General features: G+C 36.8%; 2 protein-coding genes across 4 annotated transcripts in view; one reads left to right on the top strand and one right to left on the bottom strand.

Moving 5' to 3' along the window:
- Positions 1–14,585, top strand: part of katnip (katanin interacting protein) — a 30,067-nt gene extending 15,482 nt beyond the window's left edge. For 2 of the 3 annotated variants that reach the window (XM_082183423.1, XM_082183424.1), the window contains exons 15-26: positions 551–1,273; positions 2,284–2,492; positions 3,859–3,937; positions 5,182–5,359; positions 5,461–5,626; positions 6,503–6,696; positions 6,779–6,843; positions 7,083–7,193; positions 7,879–8,018; positions 8,498–8,599; positions 8,954–9,114; positions 13,940–14,585. In XM_082183423.1, the coding sequence (XP_082039549.1) occupies positions 551–1,273; positions 2,284–2,492; positions 3,859–3,937; positions 5,182–5,359; positions 5,461–5,626; positions 6,503–6,696; positions 6,779–6,843; positions 7,083–7,193; positions 7,879–8,018; positions 8,498–8,599; positions 8,954–9,114; positions 13,940–14,174 (2,363 nt within the window). In that variant the 3' untranslated portion in view covers positions 14,175–14,585. Of the gene's footprint in view, positions 1–550; positions 1,274–2,283; positions 2,493–3,858; positions 3,938–5,181; positions 5,360–5,460; positions 5,627–6,502; positions 6,697–6,778; positions 6,844–7,082; positions 7,194–7,878; positions 8,019–8,497; positions 8,600–8,953; positions 9,115–13,708; positions 13,795–13,939 lie in introns of all 3 variants that reach the window. The other variant, XM_082183425.1, reaches the window with a different exon arrangement.
- A 608-nt stretch (positions 14,586–15,193) lies between these two features.
- cox6b1 (cytochrome c oxidase subunit 6B1) lies at positions 15,194–19,365 on the bottom strand. Its single transcript, XM_082183514.1, has 4 exons — positions 19,200–19,365; positions 18,269–18,391; positions 15,544–15,644; positions 15,194–15,447 (listed from the first exon to the last, which is right to left on the bottom strand). The coding sequence occupies exons 2-4, from the start codon at positions 18,372–18,374 to the stop codon at positions 15,394–15,396; spliced, it is 261 nt and encodes an 86-aa protein (XP_082039640.1). The 5' UTR covers positions 18,375–18,391; positions 19,200–19,365; the 3' UTR covers positions 15,194–15,393.
- Positions 19,366–21,638: the final 2,273 nt, after the last annotated feature.

Below are 21,638 nucleotides of genomic sequence, written 5' to 3'. Positions count from 1 at the left end.
TTATTGAGCCCTTACAAGCATGTGGAATGCACTTTCTTCCCAAGTAAGGGTATGAAAAAAACATTGTGAGAACTATCTATCGACTAATGATTTGGGAAAAATATTTATATCATATTTTTTTGCCATATTGCCCTAGTTAGTTCTCTTTTGATTCTTTTGCTGTCGAATAATGTTGAGGAATGTGAGTTAGAAGCTTCTACAATTGTATGAACCTACATTTTTACAATCAACTTTAAATCTGTAAATGAAAATTTGAGTATTTACTTGCATAATCTCCTGTTTTTATAGTGCACTTTATTCCAAAGATGAAACTGTCTTTGTAATGTGTTTGTAAATCCCACTTTTTATATATTTTTTGTTGTTGAAGATCACGATTCACTCGGAAGTATGTCGAAAACTAAGTTTTCAACAGTGCTTACTAGAAATGTGCAAATTGGGATGCAGCCAATCATATCTTCCCCATGGATTTATGCACCTTTTTAAGGCTAACGATTAGTCTTTCTGTAAATGTATGGCTATTTTTTTCATCTGTTTGTTCTTGTTGCCGTAGAGGAAAGCCGCCCATCATCCGGCCACAACAGAAGACTCAAGCCTCATTGGTGTGAACCGGATGACCCGTTAATGGAATCATGGGACTCGTTGACAAAATTTAACCAGTGTCAGCGAGGGAGAATCTCCAACATGGGACTGGAGGGCGATATTTTTGACGAGTTTGTTCAGCGTCAGTCCCGCTCGACACCCGTCTCCACCCGACGCCCCTCCGCTTCAGCGCTGCCTGGTTTTGACGACCCTGAAGATGACCCTCGCGACCCTGATGAGGACTTCGAGATCCCGGTTCTCCCGCAAGGTCGCCACCTCGTGGTTAACATCATGTCCACGTGGGGCGACCGTCACTACGTCGGCCTCAATGGTATTGAGATCTTCTCCTCCACCGGTGAGCCGGTCAAACCAGTCCACATCACTGCCGACCCGCCTGATATCAATATCTTGCCGGCCTATGGGAAAGACCCACGGGTCGTTACCAACCTGATAGACGGCGTACACCTGACGCAGGACGACATGCACCTCTGGCTGGCTCCGTTCACCCCGGGCCGCAGGCACGTGATCTCCGTGGATCTGGGTGTTAGATGTTGCCTGGCAATGATCCGTGTTTGGAATTACAACAAGTCCAGGATACACTCGTTCAGAGGAGCAAGAGAAATGGAAATGAGTCTTGATGGACGTTGCATCTTCCGAGGGGAGATCGCCAAAGCTTCTGGAACGCTCTCAGGAGGTATGGACAAAAAGATAATCGAAAGCAAAATGCTTGCTAATTAATTGCATTCCTGTTGCTCAAACTGTAGATTTGGCACTGGGAACACAAGGCCATGGGTTTGATTCCCAGGGAATGCATGAACTGGTAAAATGAATACCTTGAATGCAGTGTAAATCGCTTTAGATAAAAATGCGACTATGTATGGTGTATAGTTCAACCAATATTGAAATTTAGCATCAAATATGGTAAACCCTAGCCTGGTTAAAACCAGACCATTCTCAGTAGTAACTGAGTTATGGTCTGGCAAAGCTTCATTAATAACTCATTTCCAAAGGGGCGTCACCAACGGACGTCGCTCAAATGCCTCTGGGCGCAATTGGATAGACCTAAAACCAATCAGAGCGATCGTCATTGTGTAAAGCCCGCCCCAACGTTTCTGATTGGTGCCGCGATTTCAAGGGATTAGAAATGGGCTTGAATGAGCTCTTTGCCAGACTACTTGCAGAGAAAATCTAAATTTGCCGGAAGTTGTCTGGGTTTTCCCAGGCTAGTACTGTTTACTAGAGTTGACCAAGTGGATCAGAGGCGGGGACTGATTTGCATATTAATGGGTCCATGTTCTAAATGAATCAATAGTGTAGAGTTACATTTAAGCTATTTTAAGGCATGAAGAAATTATTTTCGCAGAAAAAAACATTTAAATATGTCATTTTGATGATCAAAGATGAGTTTTAAGGGATACAACTATTGACTGCAGAGGGACTTTAATATTATTTATAAATTAAAAAATAAAATACATATTTAATAAAATACTACCCAGAAGGATATATATATATATATATATATATATATATATATATATATATATATATATATATATATATATATAATTATAACTCTAAATAATGATGTTTAAATCATCGTGAGAGTATCGTATGGTGAGATCAGTATCATATTGTGACATGAGTTTATTGTTGCACCCCTAATAAACGTAAACATGAACTTCATCATGGTTTTGTTTTCTTCAGCACTGGATCAGTTCGGTGATACTATCCTGTTCACCACGGATGATGACATCCTGGAGGCCATGGCCCAGTTTGATGACACGTTTGGGGGTGAGCTGGAGATGGATGGGCCGAGCGTGGAGGAAGAGGAGCTGCAGCGCCCGCGTACGGCTGACGGGGAAGGAGAGGAGAGACCCTTCACACAGGCCGGCTTCAGGAGCGAGGAGACGCCGGTGGGTGTCAGGGGGACGCTGCTTTCCAAGCGCTCGTTTCATAGATACTTTTGGCTCCGTGTAAATGTATTATGTAACATTTAAACTACAGTCTTTTTTTAAAGAAATTAAGAAGGATGCATTAAATTGATCAAAAGTGACAGTAAAGGCATTTATAATGTTACAAAAGCTTTCTATTTCAAATAAATGCAATTTTTTAAAAACATTCCCTTCATCAAAGAATCTTGAAATAAAACTATCCGTTTACGGAAAAATATCGCCCTCCAGTCCCATGTTGGAGATTCGCCCTCGCTGACACTGGTTAACTTTTGTTAACGAGTCCCATGATTCCATTAACGGGTCATCCGGTTCACACCAATGAGGCTTGAGTCTTCTGTTGTGGCCGGATGATGGGCGGCTTTCCTCTACAACAAAAAATATATAAAAAGTGGGATTTACAAACACATTACAAAGACAGTTTCATCTTTGGAATAAAGTGCACTATAAAAACAGGAGATTATGCAAGTAAATAGTCACATTTTCATTTACAGATTTAAATATGAAGCTTTTTCAACATTGATAATCAGAAATGTTTCTTGAGCAGCAAATCATCATATTAGAATGATTTCTGAAGGATCATGTGACACTGAAGACACAGTAATGATGCTGAAAATTCAGCTTTGATCACAGGATATAAATTACATTTCAAAATATATTCACATAGAAAACACTTATTTGAAATAGTAATAATGTTTGCTGTATTTTTGATCAAATAAATGCAGCCATCTTCTTTCAAAAACATTGAAAATCTTACTGACCCCAAACATTTTCACAATGGAGTATGTAGAAACATTTATTGAGACCAAACTGTAAAAATGGCTCGTTTATAAAATGATAAGACAATTTAATCACAACCACATGTGCTCATTAACTTATGACCACCCAAATTTACATATCTACACTTACTCGGAAACTCTTTACACTATAATTCTAACTCTTTACACTATTATTTTATTTATTTATTTTTAAATCAGTAATAATTTTACATCCTAAGAGGTTAGCGTGCAGTGTCAAAAAGATATTTTATAAGTGTGCCTTCAAGCTGCATTAAATTTTCCAGAACATCTGTGAAAAATCCATCAAAATCACAATGAAGCAAAACTGAGGTTATTTACAAATAGAAGTTTGAAAGAAACAGGAGCAAAAACTACCTGTCAGGAATGGCTTTGGACATGAAGATGCAATTGTTTGAGTTGCATGAAACCAAATACATGACATTATGATTGGAGGAAATAAAATGTAGTTTGCAAATAAAATAAATACTATTATAAATGCAGGATAAATATATAAATGGCACCTTTTATATTTAAATTGTGTTTTGCTTCAGATGGATCTGGACTGCATCCCCGCAGCTGAACCGTGTGCTGACGCTGCAGAGGAGACTACTGGACTTTACACTGGCAGCAGTGAGTATCAGCCAATCACAGCACAAAAGCACAAATCCCACACACAACACCTGAGAGAAAACCTTTATTCAGAGGCCATAAAAATATCAAAGTGCTCAGTGCAAAGACAAAACATTTTGAATATCAAATCATCTACATGTAGATCACGCACCTGATCCTTTACCGCACTATTCTAAAACACGTTTACCATTATTCTTCTAATGCATGTATATTGAAGTCAATCAAAAAAATATATACAGTACAGGCCAAAAGTTTGAAAACATTACTATTTTTAATGTTTTTGAAAGAAGTTTCTTCTGCTCATCAAGCCTGCATTTATTTGATCAAAAATACAGAAAAAAATGTAATATTGTGATATATTATTACAATTGAAAATAATTGGTTTTCAATTTATTATACTTTAAATTATCATTTATTTCTGTGATGCAAAGCTGAATTTTCAGGATCATTACTCCAGTCACATGTGACATCCAGTCTATCACATGATCCTTTAGAAATCATTCTAATATTCTGATTTATTATGAGTGTTGGACACAGTTCTGCTGCCTAATATATTTGATGAATAAAAGGTTAAAAAGAAATGCATTTATTCAAAATACAAAAATACTTCTTTACTATCACTTTTTATCAATTTAACACATCCTTGCTGAATAAAAGTATTGATTTATTTTTAAAAAAGAAAGAAAAAAAATGACTGACCCCAAATGACTGACCAGTAGTGTATATTGCTGTTACAAAAGATTTCTATTTTTAAAACATTTGCTTCTTTTTTTTTTTTTTACTTTTTATTCATCAAAGTATCCTAAAAAAGTATCACAGGTTATGAAAAAATATTAAGCAGCAGAACTGTTTCCAACTTTTATAATGAATCATCATATTAGAATGATTTCTAAAGGATCATGTGATAGACTGGAGTAATGATCCTGAAAATTCAGCTTTGCATCACAGAAATACATGATCATTTAAAGTATAATAAATTGAAAACCAATTATTTTAAATTCTAATAATATCACAATATTACTTTTTTTTCTGTATTTTTGATCAAATAAATGCAGGCTTGATGAGCAGAAGAAACTTCTTTCAAAAACATTAAAAATAGTAATGTGTCCAAACTTTTGGCCTGTACTGTATACACAAAATATATTGAATGTATTGGAAAAACCATTAAATATAAATCATAATCCTCAAAATTATTAAATATATACAAATAAATGTATATTGAGTTAACTCTGATGTGTTTGTAGTTCTGCAGGTGAACCTGATGTCGTCGTGGGGTGATCCTCACTATGTGGGATTGACAGGGTTAGAGGTCGTTGGTAAGGGCGGTGAGAGTATCTCTCTTGATGTCTCTATGGTAACAGCGTCGCCCTGTGACCTCAATGACCTCCCAGAGTACAGCAATGACCTTCGAACTCTGGACAAGTCAGTGAATCCGGCCTTTCTCTCGCAGATACGTTCTGTATATCACAATTAAAATGTAAAGTATCTGTGGCTGATTAAATCCTGTCTTCTTTCTCCCTCAGGTTGTTTGATGGGATGAATATCACGTCAGATGATAAACACATGTGGCTGATTCCCTTCACGCCCGGCTCTGATCACACACTCACCGTGAGGTTCGATCAGCCGCAGACGATCACCGGATTCAGGATATGGAACTACAACAAATCTCCTGAAGACTCTTACAGAGGGGTGAGAATTAAATCTGGGCTTTGTTATTCAACCAAGTTTGGTACAAAACTTTTGGTTTGCAATTCAAGATTGTTTCATCAGCTGTGGGATCAAGTGTTTGTAAAGTATCCATATTATGCTATTTTAAAGGTTCCTAATTTTGTTTTGGAGTCTCCTACAATAGGTTTACATGGTTCAAAGGTCAAAAAACACGAATTTTCTCATAATATCCACTGCAGCATCAGCTCTTTTCTCACAGTGTCTGAAACGGTTCAATTAAGGATTCATTCTCTCTAAACTCCTCCTTTCCGAGAGCCTGCTCTGCTCTGATTGGTCAGATGACCCAGTCTGTTGTGATTGGTCGACCGCTTAAAGACCGCTTATCATATCTGAAGTTCAGCTCTTCTTCGGCACTTGATACACAGTAATACGAACTGTAACAATGGTGTCAGTTTTTCTGCATCAATTTGAGTCCTAAATCTTAGGAAGTGCATCAAAGTGGATTTGCTTTTGTAGCGCAGAAAACAGTGTCTTCTTAACATGAACAACACAAACCAAACTCTTCCAGCCTCAGCTATAGCTACAGTGTTTGAGTGCGGGGCAAAGTAGACGTTCACAGGCAGCCAATTAAACCATAGGCTAGTATTATGCAAATGTGTTACAAATGTATTGTTGGTTTGAGCAGGAAGTAAGACTGGAATCACTGACGACTCGTTTCATGAAGTTCAGAATTGGTTAATTTTTTTGTGAGAGACAATAATCCATTTATTCTGCACTGTGATCTTTGAAACTTTCCAGAACTTCACTGACAGCTGTATAACACTACATAAAAAGTCTGAAAAAGCATAATAGGGGTGCTTTAAGCACACACATCATGTGCTCATGTGTGTCCTCCAGGTGAAGGTCGTGCACGTGTTCCTGGACGGAGTGCGTATTTCTCCTCTCGAGGGGTTTCTCATCCGCAAGGGTCCGGGGAATTGCCACTTCGACTTCGCACAGGAGGTTCTGTTCATAGACTACCTTCAGTCCAACATGAGCACTGCCGCCCTCACTGCCACCAGCAAAAACACAGATGACACGCATGCTCACTGGTACAGCAAGCTCCGGATATTATTACACACGTCTTTGCTTGAAAAATGTTAGATAATAAGACAAGACAATGTGTGCTTTCAGGGGTGGGACCCGGAGAGATGAGCTGGCCAGTATGGATTATGAAGCTCCATTGAGGCCGTGTGGATGTATCCTCCTAACTTTTGCTCACTATATGGTTAATTAAAAATATCAGTTCCTCCACATTACATCTGTCCTGATGGCACAGCCTTTAAAAAGAAGTGTTACAAGCAAAGTTAACACTATTAGTCATAAATGTATTATTTGTCATTACAAAAGGTATTTTCCATTTTTCCATTGATCCATGCATTTGGATCGTTTCTGTGTGTGTATGTGATGAGTTTTTCCTTGACCGAATGTGTGTTAGTTATCTTCCAGTTGCAGTTGTTGACAACGTGGGGCGACCCGTACTATATCGGCCTTAATGGACTGGAGTTCTATGACCAGAATAATCAGAAGATACCGCTCAGTGACAACAGTATCCTTATGAGCACGTACACATGCATACAGTGGCCACACACACACACACACACACACACACACACACACACACACGTTGGTCTACCTGTCATTACGAGGACATTCTAAAGGCGTAATGGATTTTATACTGGACAAACTGTATATTCTATCCCCATACACTAAATCTACCAATCACATAAAACTTTCTGCATTTTTACATTTTTGATAAAACGCTGTTTAGTATGTTTTTTTTAAGCCATTTTAATTATGAGGACTCAGGAAATGTCCTCGTAAACCACATTTACGTTGTAATACCAGTCGAATGTCATTATACAAATTTGTGTCCTCATAAATCATATAAACTGCACACACTCACATACACACTTCTCTTTTGTAGAGCTGCTTTATTATAGAATGAGTTAGTTTCATAACTGATGAACTTGGCAGCATTGTCACTATTATTGAACTGAATTGAATCCACACTTAATATGAGCTGTTATGACACTGTTATCGTCTGTAGAGCTGCTTTACTGCATTGAATTTGTTTCATATTTCATATCACATTGACAGTTATTGTCCTTTTTAGCTGCTTTGAAACAATCTGTATTGTATAAAGTGTTATATAAATGTAACTTGACACTACTTAGCATTTAGACACTTAACAGCTTAAATAAAGTAATTTTCTTGAACAGTTTGTTACGCAGACATCTCTGCGTTCCCTGACAGCGTGAACGTGTTGGAGAACGTGTGTGGTGACGTCCGCACACCTGATAAACTGATAGATGGGATCAATAACACGCACGATGGGCGACACATGTGGCTCGCACCAGTGCTGCCTGGACTGGTGAGGACAAACTGTGTGTGAATATGAGGTCATGCACTCTTAGAAAAAAAAGATTATATATAGAACTCAAGGGTTCTTGACTCAATAAAAAGAACCCTTAATGCCAAAAGGTTCTATATGAGCAAAAATGTCTTAAATGGTTGCATAATACTTTAATGTTTAACAGGTTATTTAAAAAAAAAAAAAGTGATAAAGTATGTTTACAAGTTGTTCAATTCATAAAATTTATTCAAAATAAATGAATGCATAAAACAAAATTAAATAATTAAAATTGAATCCATAAAATTATCCCATAATTTTAACCCCGAAAAGGTTGTGAAGGCTATATAGAACCTTTTCTTCTAAGAGTGTAGCCTTACAAAACATCCCATCGGAATCATCTGAAGGTTTCTGTGATTTATAGTAAAATGTGCTCATGAACTGGTCAAAAATTGTGCCTTATTGTTACGTGCCACTCTCTCATTTATGCGTCTCTTCAGGTGAACCGTGTCTATGTCATCTTTGACCAGCCAATGACTATTTCTATGATTAAATTATGGAACTATTCCAAAACACCTCAACGAGGAGTCAAGGAATTTGGGGTAAAACACACACACACACACACACACAAACACACACACACACACACACAACTCTAAAATGTTATGCATGTGGCGCCTCAAGAAACATTTCTGATTATTATTAATGTCGAAAACAGTTGTGCTGCTTCATATTTTTTTTGCAACATTATAAAAGTCTCATATCTGTCGTATAAATGTCTCATATCTGTCACTTTCAATCAATTTAATTGGTCCTTGCTGAACCAAAATCTAAATGATCAGTGTGAGAACAGACCTTTACACAGAAATATGTTTGAATGCTTGTTCATTCTGCGTCTGATATGCTTGGTCTGTTTTGACCTGAGCTCAGTGTTGTGTGTGTGTTTGTTATTTTAGCTCCTAGTCGATGACCTGTTGGTCTATAATGGGATTTTAGAGTGTGTGAAAAACGTTACTCGGGGAATTCTGCCGACCCTGGATCCCGTCGTTCCTTACCACACCATACTGTTCTCAGACAACACGCGGATCACACACCGAGAGAAGAGCACAGTTACCAGGTACAAACACAACACTCAATACTTTTATGATGCTTCTGTTTATAGCGATCTGAGGTAGGGTTGCCAACTTCAGAAAAGGGAAAAAAACGGGACAATCGTGGTTTTTTATAGGAAAATAAAGGACACTCAAAATATTATATGTGTATCACATCCATCTCAGTGTCTGCAGTTCAGTATGTGTGTATAAAAGGTTCTCAGACATAAACACTTGTTTTGTGTAACCTATTTATGTATAATTTAATGCTAAAAATAATCATACAAGAAATTTCACATTACACGCAAACTATTGTTCAAAATAATAGCATTTATCTGAAATGGAAAGCTTTTTTAACATTACACACTACAGTTCAAAAGTTTGAGGTCAGTAAGAATTATACATTTTTTTGTAAAGAAAGTAATGGCCTACTTTTATTCAGCAAGGATGCATTAAATGAATCAAAGTGACAGTAAAGACATTTTTAATGTAAGAAAAGCTTTCTATTTCAGATAAATCTCTTTTGAACTTTCTATTCATCAAAGAACCCTTAAAAAAAAAAAAAGGATGTTGGACTCATGAACAATAATCACATTGTTTGCATTCGCCAAAACTGATTTGCCGAAATCAAAACGCGGACAGAGAAAGTGACGGCAGAGGATTCTGTTCACAAATCAAACTGATTTGTCCCAGAAGAATGTTTAATTCTCAGTTTGTTATTGGTATGGTCTGATGCACGTGATTGGATGATGACTGGTGTCGTGATCATTCTCAAGTGTCGTGTTGCTGTTGTATCGGTCAGTGGTTAGATCAGTGTCAGTAAACGGGACAAGGGAGGTCACGTACGGGACAAATCAATTAGGCCCAATATACGGGACATCCCGGCTAATACGGGACAGTTGGCAACCCTGATCTGAGGTCATGTAAATAATGACAAACTGTTTTTAGTTCAATTGTAATGTTTGATTCATCAATGTGTAGATGCTTTTTCTACAGAAATGTGGATCTTAAAGATGTTTTCGATTGCATCTGGCTTTTGTAACCTCTATATTTAAGATTGCATGTGTTAAACACGCTTATAAATGCATTAAACACACAGACACACATCTTAAGGAGAGCACTCAATGCCAAACTCAGACAAAACACACACGCACAACTGCTGGTGACTGACTCTTTGTTTGACCTGATCGCTCTCTCTCATGCCCTGGGCATGATGCTAAACAGACCAGGGGCCTCATGTACAAAGACTTGCGTTGAATTCATACTAAAACATTGCGTACGGACAAAGCTGTAAATGTGCGTACGCACAAAAAAACCCAGATGTATGAATCTCTGCGTACGAAGGATCCCACGCATATTCTCTTTGTACATCCCAGTTAACGTAAAATTGAGCGCACATGCACGAGCACAACGCCCCACCCAGTCTCCTCCCTTAATTCAATTAATTTAAATATGGTAATGAGTCCACTTTGGCAAAAGAAAGCAGTAAGAAAATGGCGGCAAGAAACGAAACTTTACAGAGAGTGAATTGGAGGTGCTACTATCGGAGGTAGAAACGAAAAAAAAAATGAATTTGGAACTTTGTCCTCCGGAATTAATAACAAAAGGAAAAAATATGAGTGGGAGAGTTTGGCTGATGCCGTCAATGCGGTGGGATCTGAAAGTCGCACTGTAGAGTAGACGGAGTACAGTTGAGACACTTTTTGCGTTTTGATTTTTCACACAAAAATAGACACTGAAAAGAAGTGAATTTCCACATGACACGCCACATGACATTTCATTACCTTGTAGACTAAGATATTATCAATCAATAATACCCACAAGTAGTTTATATTTTCCACAATTAGCTCATAAAAATAAGGTGCTTTTTGTCTCAACTTTGTCTCAACTGTACCCATATCATGTGGTACAGTTGAGACAGTGCATGGTACAGTTGAGACACCCCATTTTTAATGATGTGAAGGTAACTAACCATTCATTGTAAATAAATAAAAAATAAAGACAAATAAAGAAAATAACAATTGGGCAACATTTTTGTTTATTCATCCATTTATATTCATTCACTTTATTTAAATTAGCACTGGTTAAAATGTATAAAGCAGGAACAAGATATGTAACAATATTTATTAATAATACACAGTTTAAATATCACAAATATCACATTTTATTTTCATTTGCATCCTATGCTGGCTAATTACGGCGTTTAAACTGTTATCATAACACTGAACAACTAAACAATGTGTTTCCTAATAGAACTCTATCGGGGGTACAGTAGATATGTGTCTCAACTGTCCCCCGCTGGACACCTCGCACATTTCTCTAGATTTTGCAATTACCTTGCATGACACAATACCATGAAATACAGAATAACGTTTGTGGTGATACCAGTTACGTTTAACAGTCACATAAGGATAATAAGCTATTCATTGTGGAGAGTGCATGGTGAAGTGAACATCATATCTTAGAAAAAAAAAAACTTTCCCCGATATCTTCGGATCGGAGATGCGTCCGTTGTTCAAATTTCCCACGATCAAAGAGGACACAAATATGCACGTGCACAGCAAAAATCACAACTTGTGCTTGCTGCGAACGCAAGTTATTTAAGGTGTCTCAACTGTACACATGTCTCAACTGTACACAGTCTACCCTAAATGACCTTAAAAAGAAATGGTCTGATATAAAGGTGGACACTACACCAAAGCTGCCATGCCATAGACTAGGGTTGTATCAATTTGCATATGCTTTTATATGTTCTTACTTAATTTCAAAATTGATAGAATATTCCCATAAGGCTCGACAATATATGTCAATTATTTTATAAATTGCAAATTAATAGCAATGCTTCCCACAGGTGGTGGTGCGATAGACTTGTAGAACAATTGGTTGTGTAATGTTTGCAACTTCACTTCATTGCCTGTAAGAGTCGCCAACGGACAAAAACAATGAGAAATGTACGTACGCCAGACATGAAATTGGCGTGGAGGAACGCACATTCTCGCGTTAATTTCACTGTTAGTACATACGACCGTAAGCGTGAAAGCTGGCGTACGCAACGTTTTTGTGCGTACGCAAGATTGATACATGAGGCCCCAGATGATGACAAGAGAAACTGTGTGTGTGTGTGTGTGTGTGTGTGTGTGTGTGTGTGTATAAACTGTATGAGACTCTGTGATCTCTCTTATCTTCATTCATCTGGTCAACGGTTCACTTTCAGGCTGCGTTTTTGTCCCATGATGCATTTTGTGTTCATTGTAAACAAGTGGCTCACTGCATACAAAATCACATTCTGTAATACCCGGTACATACGGCCGTTGTCACGGTCTAGCGACCAAAGATAGCCTGAGATAATTTAATGAGTGTCATAAATTCAGCATGATCATCTCAGTGTGTTTGCTGCTTTAACCTACATCTACTGACTAGCCTATAGAAATGCATCATGAAATGGCACTTAAACTTTAAACTACTTACACCTCAAGCTCCATTTACAAAATTGGCATCCCAAGTTAGCCTCTTTTCCCTAGCAACGCTCCTCTTTCCTTCAGCGCACATAAAAACCACAATTGCTAAGGTGTGATTCATCTTGCTGTATTAGTTTACCACTAGCACTTGCTGATATGTCGTACCCATGTTTATTAGATCCATGTTGTACAGTGTGATTTGTAATGATCTTATATCTGTAGAAGGCATAAGAGGTCTCCAAACTTGAGTTGAGCTCCAACTTGCCTCAGCACACACACCTGCCTATGTCTAGTCAGACCTTGATTCGCTGGTTCAGGTGTGTTTAATTGAGATAGGAGCTGAACACTGCAGTAGGCGCGTTTCCATACAGATTTGCGAAATATTTCTTTTTCGAATTGCCTGAAAAACCTCCTCATTCGAGCGTAAAAACTTTTTAGCGATAAATGGGAGTTTTTGTGAAACTAGCCGCGTTTCCATTACCCTTCACAATTGCGCAAATTGAAATTGCGAATTGAAAATACGGCCAATGGAAACACTTAAGTATCACAAACGAGTTTTTACGCTCGCATGAGGAGGTTTTTCAGGCAATTCGAAAAAGAAATATTTCGCAAAACTGCAATGGAAACAGTTTTTGCGCATTTACAGGTCACCTGACGTAGATGACGCGGTGTGTTTGGACAGAATAGGAGATAGCTAGAGTTCTTTATTAAATTCATAAAAGAACTAAGAAATTACAGGAATACTGGATTCTACACCTCAAAGAAATGCCACAATCAAGATCTCGAAGCAGAAATGAGGGAGAAACACCCAGAAACACCTCATATGTGCCGCTCACAGTATAATAAGGGTCGTTCCTTACCATTAATGCTTGGAAAACACACATATACATCTCCTTCCATTAATAATAATGGCTAGTGTAGTGGCTGGGATATAGTACGTAAACCTACCAACGTCCGTTGCCATGATTTTTGGAATGACTTTACTTATCGCGAGAGTAAAAAATTTAGTTTTAGTCGCATAAAATCGGTTAATGGAAACGCCGTCATTTCGCTATAGTTTTTTGTCGACATTTAGAAAAAAAAAAATGCTAAAAGTTTTGCGCAAATCTGTACACAGCGCTCGTGTCACTCAAACTCATTGATGGAATGTCATTTATTATAGCAATCATGTGGAGGACCAGGATGTGAAATTGACCAACGAGAATCAGATCATTCACCAGCACAAGAAGAAGCAGACGGCGGACCCAGGTGCACACAATCATCATCATCGCACGCATGTTTCATTAGCTTGACGAGGACATGCATGCACTTCCGCTGTTTTATGATGATTAACTCTAAAGCCTACCATAAAAGAAAACTCACTAAAAATGAGACTGAATGTGTTTAATTTCAGCTCTGCGGCCCAAAACCTGCATGACGGACACACGGAAACACGGAAAGCAGCGATACTGAGAGCAAGACGGCAGGGCTTATGGAAGCAGGTTTCCTTTCTCTTCTTCCCTCTGGGAATATTTGGAAAACTCAGTGACCTCAACACAGAAACACACACTCACAACTGTATGATAAAGCTTTATGTTTGTTTTTGCTATGATGTTGTTGTATTATACTTGACAGTCTTCTTAAAGTAAGAGTACTTTCAACCATGTCTTGTGATTTTGGATTGAAGGTAATGCGTAATGTTCACCAGTACATTTCTTTTCATGTTGTTACACTTGGGATAAAATTAATTAATAGATTGTATATCCTACAGCCATATTTGAAATATTTCAACAGTCTTAATTGTGTAGAAAGTTCGTAATATATCAGCAACATGACGTACTTACAATATTTCACATTATCACACAATTTCTAAGCCTTTCACAGTTCATTCAAAACACTTTTACAACTATTATGCAAATGCTGCCAGTTTACCTCAAATTAAAGCCACTGTAAATATGATTAAATATCACCTATAACTTTATTGTTCGTCCTATTTTTGTTTTTGCTATGCAAATGTAAATCAAGACTTTAACTTGTGATAAAAGCTGGAAACGTCAGTATTATTATTTTTTTGTAACTGCTGATGCCCATTGTTTTTTTTTTTGTGCAACATGCATTGAATTTGGATGCCTAGCAAAAATGGTTGAGTATGGAAGCATATGAGTAGCAATATTCAATTTGAAATATAATATGTAAAATGGCAATGCATTTCTGTATTTGAATTTACATTTGATTGACGAGCGGGACGGGGCGGATTGCATTTTCAATTTGCACATTGAATTTTGCTACATTCATTGTGGGACATTTAATGAAAATGCAATCGCAAGTGTGAGTTGTAAATGCAATTAAGAAAAATAACATTTAAATGATCATTTTGCTACAGTTTTTGCTTGAACATTGAAACTTATAAAGCGTTAAAATATGTATTCAATTTACATATTAAAACTAGTGTATGAAATGGCAAATGTAAATGATATAATTGAATTATCATTTTCATTTTGCACCAAACGTTGCACAAATGTAATGGAATTTTTTTTATTTAAATACAGAAATGCATTGTTATTTTACATATTGCATTATCATTTTGCATATTACATTTCAAATTGAATATTGGTACCCATATGCTTCCATAGTTGACAGGGACTCCATAAAGCACGCAACAACAGGATCACATTTCAATGCCTGAGAATTTAATGCAGAATATGCAACACATTTATATATAAGGAATGACATTAACAATCTTATCTCATCCTCCAGCCGGACAAGTGCAGTTTTGAACAATCTTTGATAAGGCCCTGTTCGGCTGGGGTGAGACGAGACCACAGACAGATGCGCTTCGGTTCCCCTGATGCAGTGTTTTGGAGATCTTCAGATCTTTCCTGGGAACGTCCCGTCGTCCCTCTGAGAGTCCCATTTCTCGATCTGAACGACACAGCAAATATTGAGAGTAAATGGTCTTTATGCACAACTCTGCTGCTTACGCTTTGGACAGAAGTTGGGGAATGAGGGGATATTTACCCAGGAGAGAGGGCAGATAGACTTGTAGACCCTCTTGTACCAGTCACATGGGGCTGTGTCCACACCTTTGGCATCCAGAGATTTTTGGCATCGATGAAAATCTATATATATATATAAAAAAAATGATTAGAACTTTTTTTCTTTTTTTTTGGACATGGTAATTTCATGGTATTCGTGGTATTCCTTGAAAGTGAATCTCAAAAAAAGCATACAGGTTCCATTTCAAATGTGCTTGAAAATAATAGGAAAATGCAACAAATTTGAAAGGTTCCAGGACTCATTCTCTTTATGCAAAAAATGTTTTTCCTCCCCCCCCTTTCGATTTTGGGGTGATATGTTTAGCATCATTACACCAGTCTTCAGTGTCATGTCAAGTCACCTTCATTTATATAGCACTTTTAACAATATAGATTGTTTCAAAGCAGTTTTACAAAGAAATTAAAGTAACAGAGACTGTTTTGGCTTCACAGCAGCTCTAGAATAAAGTTATTGTCCAGCTAAAGTTAGTTTTGATTGATTCACTTCCGTCGCAACGATCATTATTTATGAACTTGGGGGCCGCTTACACGACACCGCTCTTTGCCACATGATCCTTATGAAATCATTCTAATATGATGATTTGATGCTTAAGAAACATTTCTGATTATTATTAATGTTGAAAACAGTTGTGCTGCTTAATTATTTTGTGGAAATCGTGTGTGTGTGTGTGTGTGTATGTATGTAGGCTTATAGACAGTGGCGGTTCTAGACCACAGTAACTGGGGGGGACAGGCAGGGGCCACTTGTGCTTTTAGGGGGCACACCTTTAACATTCATCTTAACCTATTTTCAGTATTATTTCAAGTCATTTTTCACCATGTCATGCATGACTGCAATCTCTAGAAAAAGCTAATAAATTATATTAGCTAAGCTAATAAAACAATTTCAATTCAAATGAATGTTTCATTATGTTTAATTGTAGTGTGATATAATGATCAATAATAACACATTTTTAGCATCTAAGCACATCTAGGCACTTTTTTACACCTGGGGTGGGCGATTTGGCAATAATATCATATCACAATTTTTTTTTTTTTTTTGAAAATCACGATTTTATCACGATTCTTATTTCATGTTGGTTTTACTATTTTGCATGTGATTGAGCATTACAGCCAAACTAATGTCCCTATTTTAAAAGCAAAGCCTTATAGGTAACAAAATATAGGTAACAAAATATAAAATAAAAAAGAATGGCAGACATTTAGGCCAAAGTGGCGAAGATAAAAATCTTTGTCACTATTTTCTTTGTTATAAAAATTAAGAACAGAGATACATATTACACATACACAACTTAATATACAAATGAAATAAACAGTGCTTTATTTTTTCAGCTATAGGTGTATTTAACAGTAGAATTGAAGAAAGTAATTAAATGAACACATATGAAAATAAAACACAACAGACTTAAAGTTCTCAGTCAAGAGCAGTGAATGATTTCCTCTGTGTGTTTTGTTGTTTTATTAACATTAAAGGGATAGTTCTCCCCCCCAAAAGTCATAATTTACTCTCTTAAGTTGTTTTAAACCTGAATAAGTTTCTTTCTTCTGTTGAAAATAAACGTTATTTGAAAGAATGTGAGTAACCAAACAGTTGATGTACCCCTGTGACTTCCATAGTATATATTTTTCCTACTATGTATGGAAGTCAATGGGGACCAGCAACTGTTTGGTTTTGGGTGAACTATCTCTTTAAGGACAAGCGGCAGCATGTTTATTATTAGGGCTACTGTCTCTTTAAGAACTGCACGCGACGCGTCTAATATACACGCATATGACAAGCAGATTTTAATTAATTTTCTCTGTTTACTTTCACTTTAGACATAACCAACTTTGTTTATGTAAACATTGTCTGTATTGGACAGTATTAGCGCAATATAAGACTCAAAAGATAACTTAGTCCAGTAACAGGCTTTTAGTGCATGTGCGCGTCGAGTGTACGCGCTCAGTAAAGCGCATATTTGAACAGCGCATCAGCAGCGAATGACATGTTTAACCGGCAAGGCTTTAAAGCACATGCAAATAATGAACTTTTGTGAACTGCAGTGTCCCGTTCCTCTGCGTTAACATTTGATGTGAATATACGTCGTGCTGCAGTGTAGCCTATAGATGAAGGCACCGCAACTGATAAAATGCGCAGTTGTTTGGTGTGATTTTACGATTCCAAATTTAGGGGGGCCAGAGGGGGGGCCAAGCTTGGTGACACGGGGGCACTGGCCCCCCCGGCCCCCCCTCTAGAACCGCCACTGCTTATAGGCTATCTTAAGCTAGTGCGTATTAGAGCTATAATTGTGTTATGATGTCTATGTTATAATGGTCTTGCTGAATAATTTTATTTAATAATTTTTTCCTCAAAAATCATGAACTTAAAGTTGACCCCAAACTTTTGTCTGGCAGTGTATGTTTCGAACAGAATTGTATTAATTAATCATAAAAGTTTTTAGAGCGCTAGTGAACTAAAATCGCGTTTGTCTAAGCATTTAAGAGCGCTTTCCGTTGGGATCCGAATCGACCAAAAGTAAGTTGAAATTTTTCTATATCATATAACAACAAGTTCTGTTTAAAAAGTATTTTCAATGTAGACCAAAGTCTCTTTTATACTCTATAGTCTCTGATGTGTAGACCCACCTGAAAGTCACACGTTTTCGCATATTAGAGACTGTATTTAATGTGTCCTGTGTATGACTGACCCAGGTAATTCTGCCAGCAGTTTTTCGTCTGGTTCTGGTTCGGGAAACGGGCATCGAACGGTGCCGTGCGGTACTTCTCCAGTTTCTGCTGAATGTCCTCAGCCATGATGACTCGCGCGGTTCCTTTAAGACATGCAGATTCAGACACAGCATAATACAAACGGCTGAAGATCAAACTTTAACTATCTCGACAGACACTAAACTATCTTAAATAAATGCATCATCACATTCAAAAACAGATGAATGTATGGCATGCCGTTTTGAATTTTAATCAGGCTATAAATTCTTTGATATCAATTCAATTTCCTCTAGTAAAAATGTGAATTCTTGCTATCAGTGACGTCATCACATAGCCTGATGATATCTATAAACTTCCAACTAGTAAAAACTATAATTCTTGATATCTGTTATTTCCTTTTCTCTAGTTAAATGTCGCCATTTTGCCATTCAAATCGAATTGTTGATATCAAGAAATAATTAATATCCTGCGAATAAATAAGTAGGCTATAGCCTAATGAATGAGATATTTCCGAAAATGCCCATATATGACCGTAAAGTTCGCACTGTGCTTCAATTCAGCAAGAAAAAACATCGATCACAAAACTAATGTATTTAAATTATATCTATATAATAATAGGCCTATATAGAGTAGCCTACAGGAAATGCGTTTAGTCAGCGTGCATATAACGAATATACATTAATATATTTAATTAAGATTACAATAGCGCATCTAAGGTATTATGTTTCATTTATTATTCAATTTAAATGGATATTCGTTTTGTATTTTAAATAGACCCGATATAGGCGATACCCTCCTCTTACACTTTCGCTTTTACAATGAGAATCAATATCTGATCTCACATTGAAAAATGTATTTCAATAGAAGGCGTTAAATTACCGAATGCAATGAAAGCATATTGTATTGTTTTACCTGTCTGAGGCGGCTTGCTGTTGAAAGTGACTTTAGTTGAGTGTCACACAATCCTCATCCACTTGTGAGTGTGTGAGTGAGTGTGTGTGTGTGAGTGTGTGTGTGATGATAGTGAGTGCAGTTGAGCGCTCGTGCAGTCCTGTACACACGGTATGGCGGACTCAGGTCACATTGAAACTGAGATGCGATAGATGTACTGTAATTCTCCAGGCAAACACAATGCGCACTCATATGCTTAAATACATGTGCATTGTATAGATAAATATTCAAATAAATAGCTTAATCATGCATTTATTATATGTGAATTCATGTAACTTTCATGTCATGTCAACATATCCGGAAAGGGCATGGTGTGTGTGGTGCGCTACAGGTTAATATTTAATCGGTGGATAATCACCAGGAGATATGTTTATGTTTGCGTGATTAATACCTTCCATTTTTTTTAAGTTACTGGGGTTTTTATTTTAGCATCTTGTTTGCCTAAACATGCAGTATATGGTTGAAATATTAATTTTGTAGCCTACACTGAGACTCATATCTGGGATTATGTTAATTTTAAACAGGATAATGCTGAAAATATTATGTGGAGCAAAAGGTAAAAATAACATTAAAGAAGTTTATTGAATCCGTTAATAGATGCACTGGGCCTCTTACCTTTAAAACAAATAAAATAGAAAGATTTTGTGTGGGCACACTGAACCCGTGGACCTCTTCATTCATTCCCCTTTTTAACCTTATAGATAAAGCTACTCTTAGAAATGGAAAGTATTTTGAATGTGAAGTATTTTGGCTCAGCTCAGATCAGATGATCAGATGACCACCCCTCAATGATTGCCATGTATAATTGGTGAGCAACTGCAAGTTCCTGAAAAGCACAGAATGCGTTGGATCATCTCAGCATGTCAGAACAATGATAACATGGCATTGTTCTGTGTTTACAGGTGCGTCACTGTTTTTCCCTTCTCGCATTCACTGGGAGACGCGCTTAATAGTCTGACGCTTAAGCTAATTCGATTGAATTAAACATCTCGATAAACCGATCAATGGCTCATAAACGAGTACCAGGGAAAGCTTGAATAAATCAGAAATTAACTTCCTGCAAAAAAAAAAAGTCTTGCATTACTGGTCCTGTAAACCGACATGAACTTTAATGTGCACGTGACGTTTATCAGAATCTGACTGGTGCGCGGTCATGTGACACGTTTTAAACACGTATGCTATGTAGACTTCAGCTTTACAAATTTTTATTATTTATTATAAATAACAAAACATTTATACGTTTGAACATAATGTTGTTTTATTGACATTTGATAAAGTATTATATAATTATGAATTGTATTAATTAATTTTTAATGGTATATAAAATGCATTGTTGATCGTATTAGATACTATATCGTATAGAATAATATAACCTTTTTGCATAAAAAAAAAAGAAGGAAAATAAGAAAATATTACTATGACGAAAGCTTGGCTTATGAATACTAAATTGGCATGACCTAATAAATATCCATGAGCTAAGCTTGAACATTTTGAAATGAAGTGAATGAAATGAGTCTTAAATATCCATGAAATAAGAAATAATCTTGCATTAAGGATTCAAAAACAGAAGCACTGGATGCATTATATTTATTACACAGTGTAACAATACAATGAAGTATAATATTCTCAAATAAAGACAGAAAATAGCAGATGCAAAATTCTTGACCTGATCTACAGGTTTACAAAATCAGTGAACCTAAACTAATTAATAATAAATCTCACTGTAATAAATACAAAGCATCAACTTCACTGAATTATTTTAAACATGTTCATCTACTACAACTATATATAATCCACAGTGTTATTTATTTTGGCTTCTTCAGATTGAAAGGCATCTGGATTTGGTGCAGCTGATCGTCCGGTTCCTCTGTGAATGTAGATGATGCACAGAAAACTGAAGACCATTTAAAGCTCTGGTCATTGGTTCAAAGAAATGTCTACATCCCTACTTTAAACTAAACCCACGTTTTGTAGATAAGATCCAAAACAGCAGACAGACAGATTCTCATAACGGCACCTGTAGTGATCAGATCCCTATTTAAGGCACTAAATGTACAGCATTATGTGAAACATATCACAGTATTGCAAAGGTGCGTCTTTAACAATAGCAGCAGCATGAAACAACAGAACACTGACAAACAAACAAAACCATTAATAAATCATTTAAACGAGTCATAAAGTCTCCATCCTAACAAACTGCACTGCAAACTAAGACACACACATCTAAGTTAGGCCTTGTTTTAGTGTTGCTTTGTGAGTGTGTGTATCAATGCAGACGTGTGTAAACTCCTCCACTATAGCGTTCAGCAAAACGTCACTCTAATACGACACGAAAGACTCAAAATACAATGAATAAAGCACAATGAATGTCATGTCCAGGTCATATTTCACACCTGAATC

Source organism: Leuciscus leuciscus, assembly GCF_965113295.1.
Source record: "Leuciscus leuciscus genome assembly, chromosome: 11".
NCBI classification, from domain to species: domain Eukaryota; kingdom Metazoa; phylum Chordata; class Actinopteri; order Cypriniformes; family Leuciscidae; genus Leuciscus; species Leuciscus leuciscus.
Note: the sequence above shows the minus strand (reverse complement) of the source record. Positions and strands in the feature narration are given on the sequence as shown.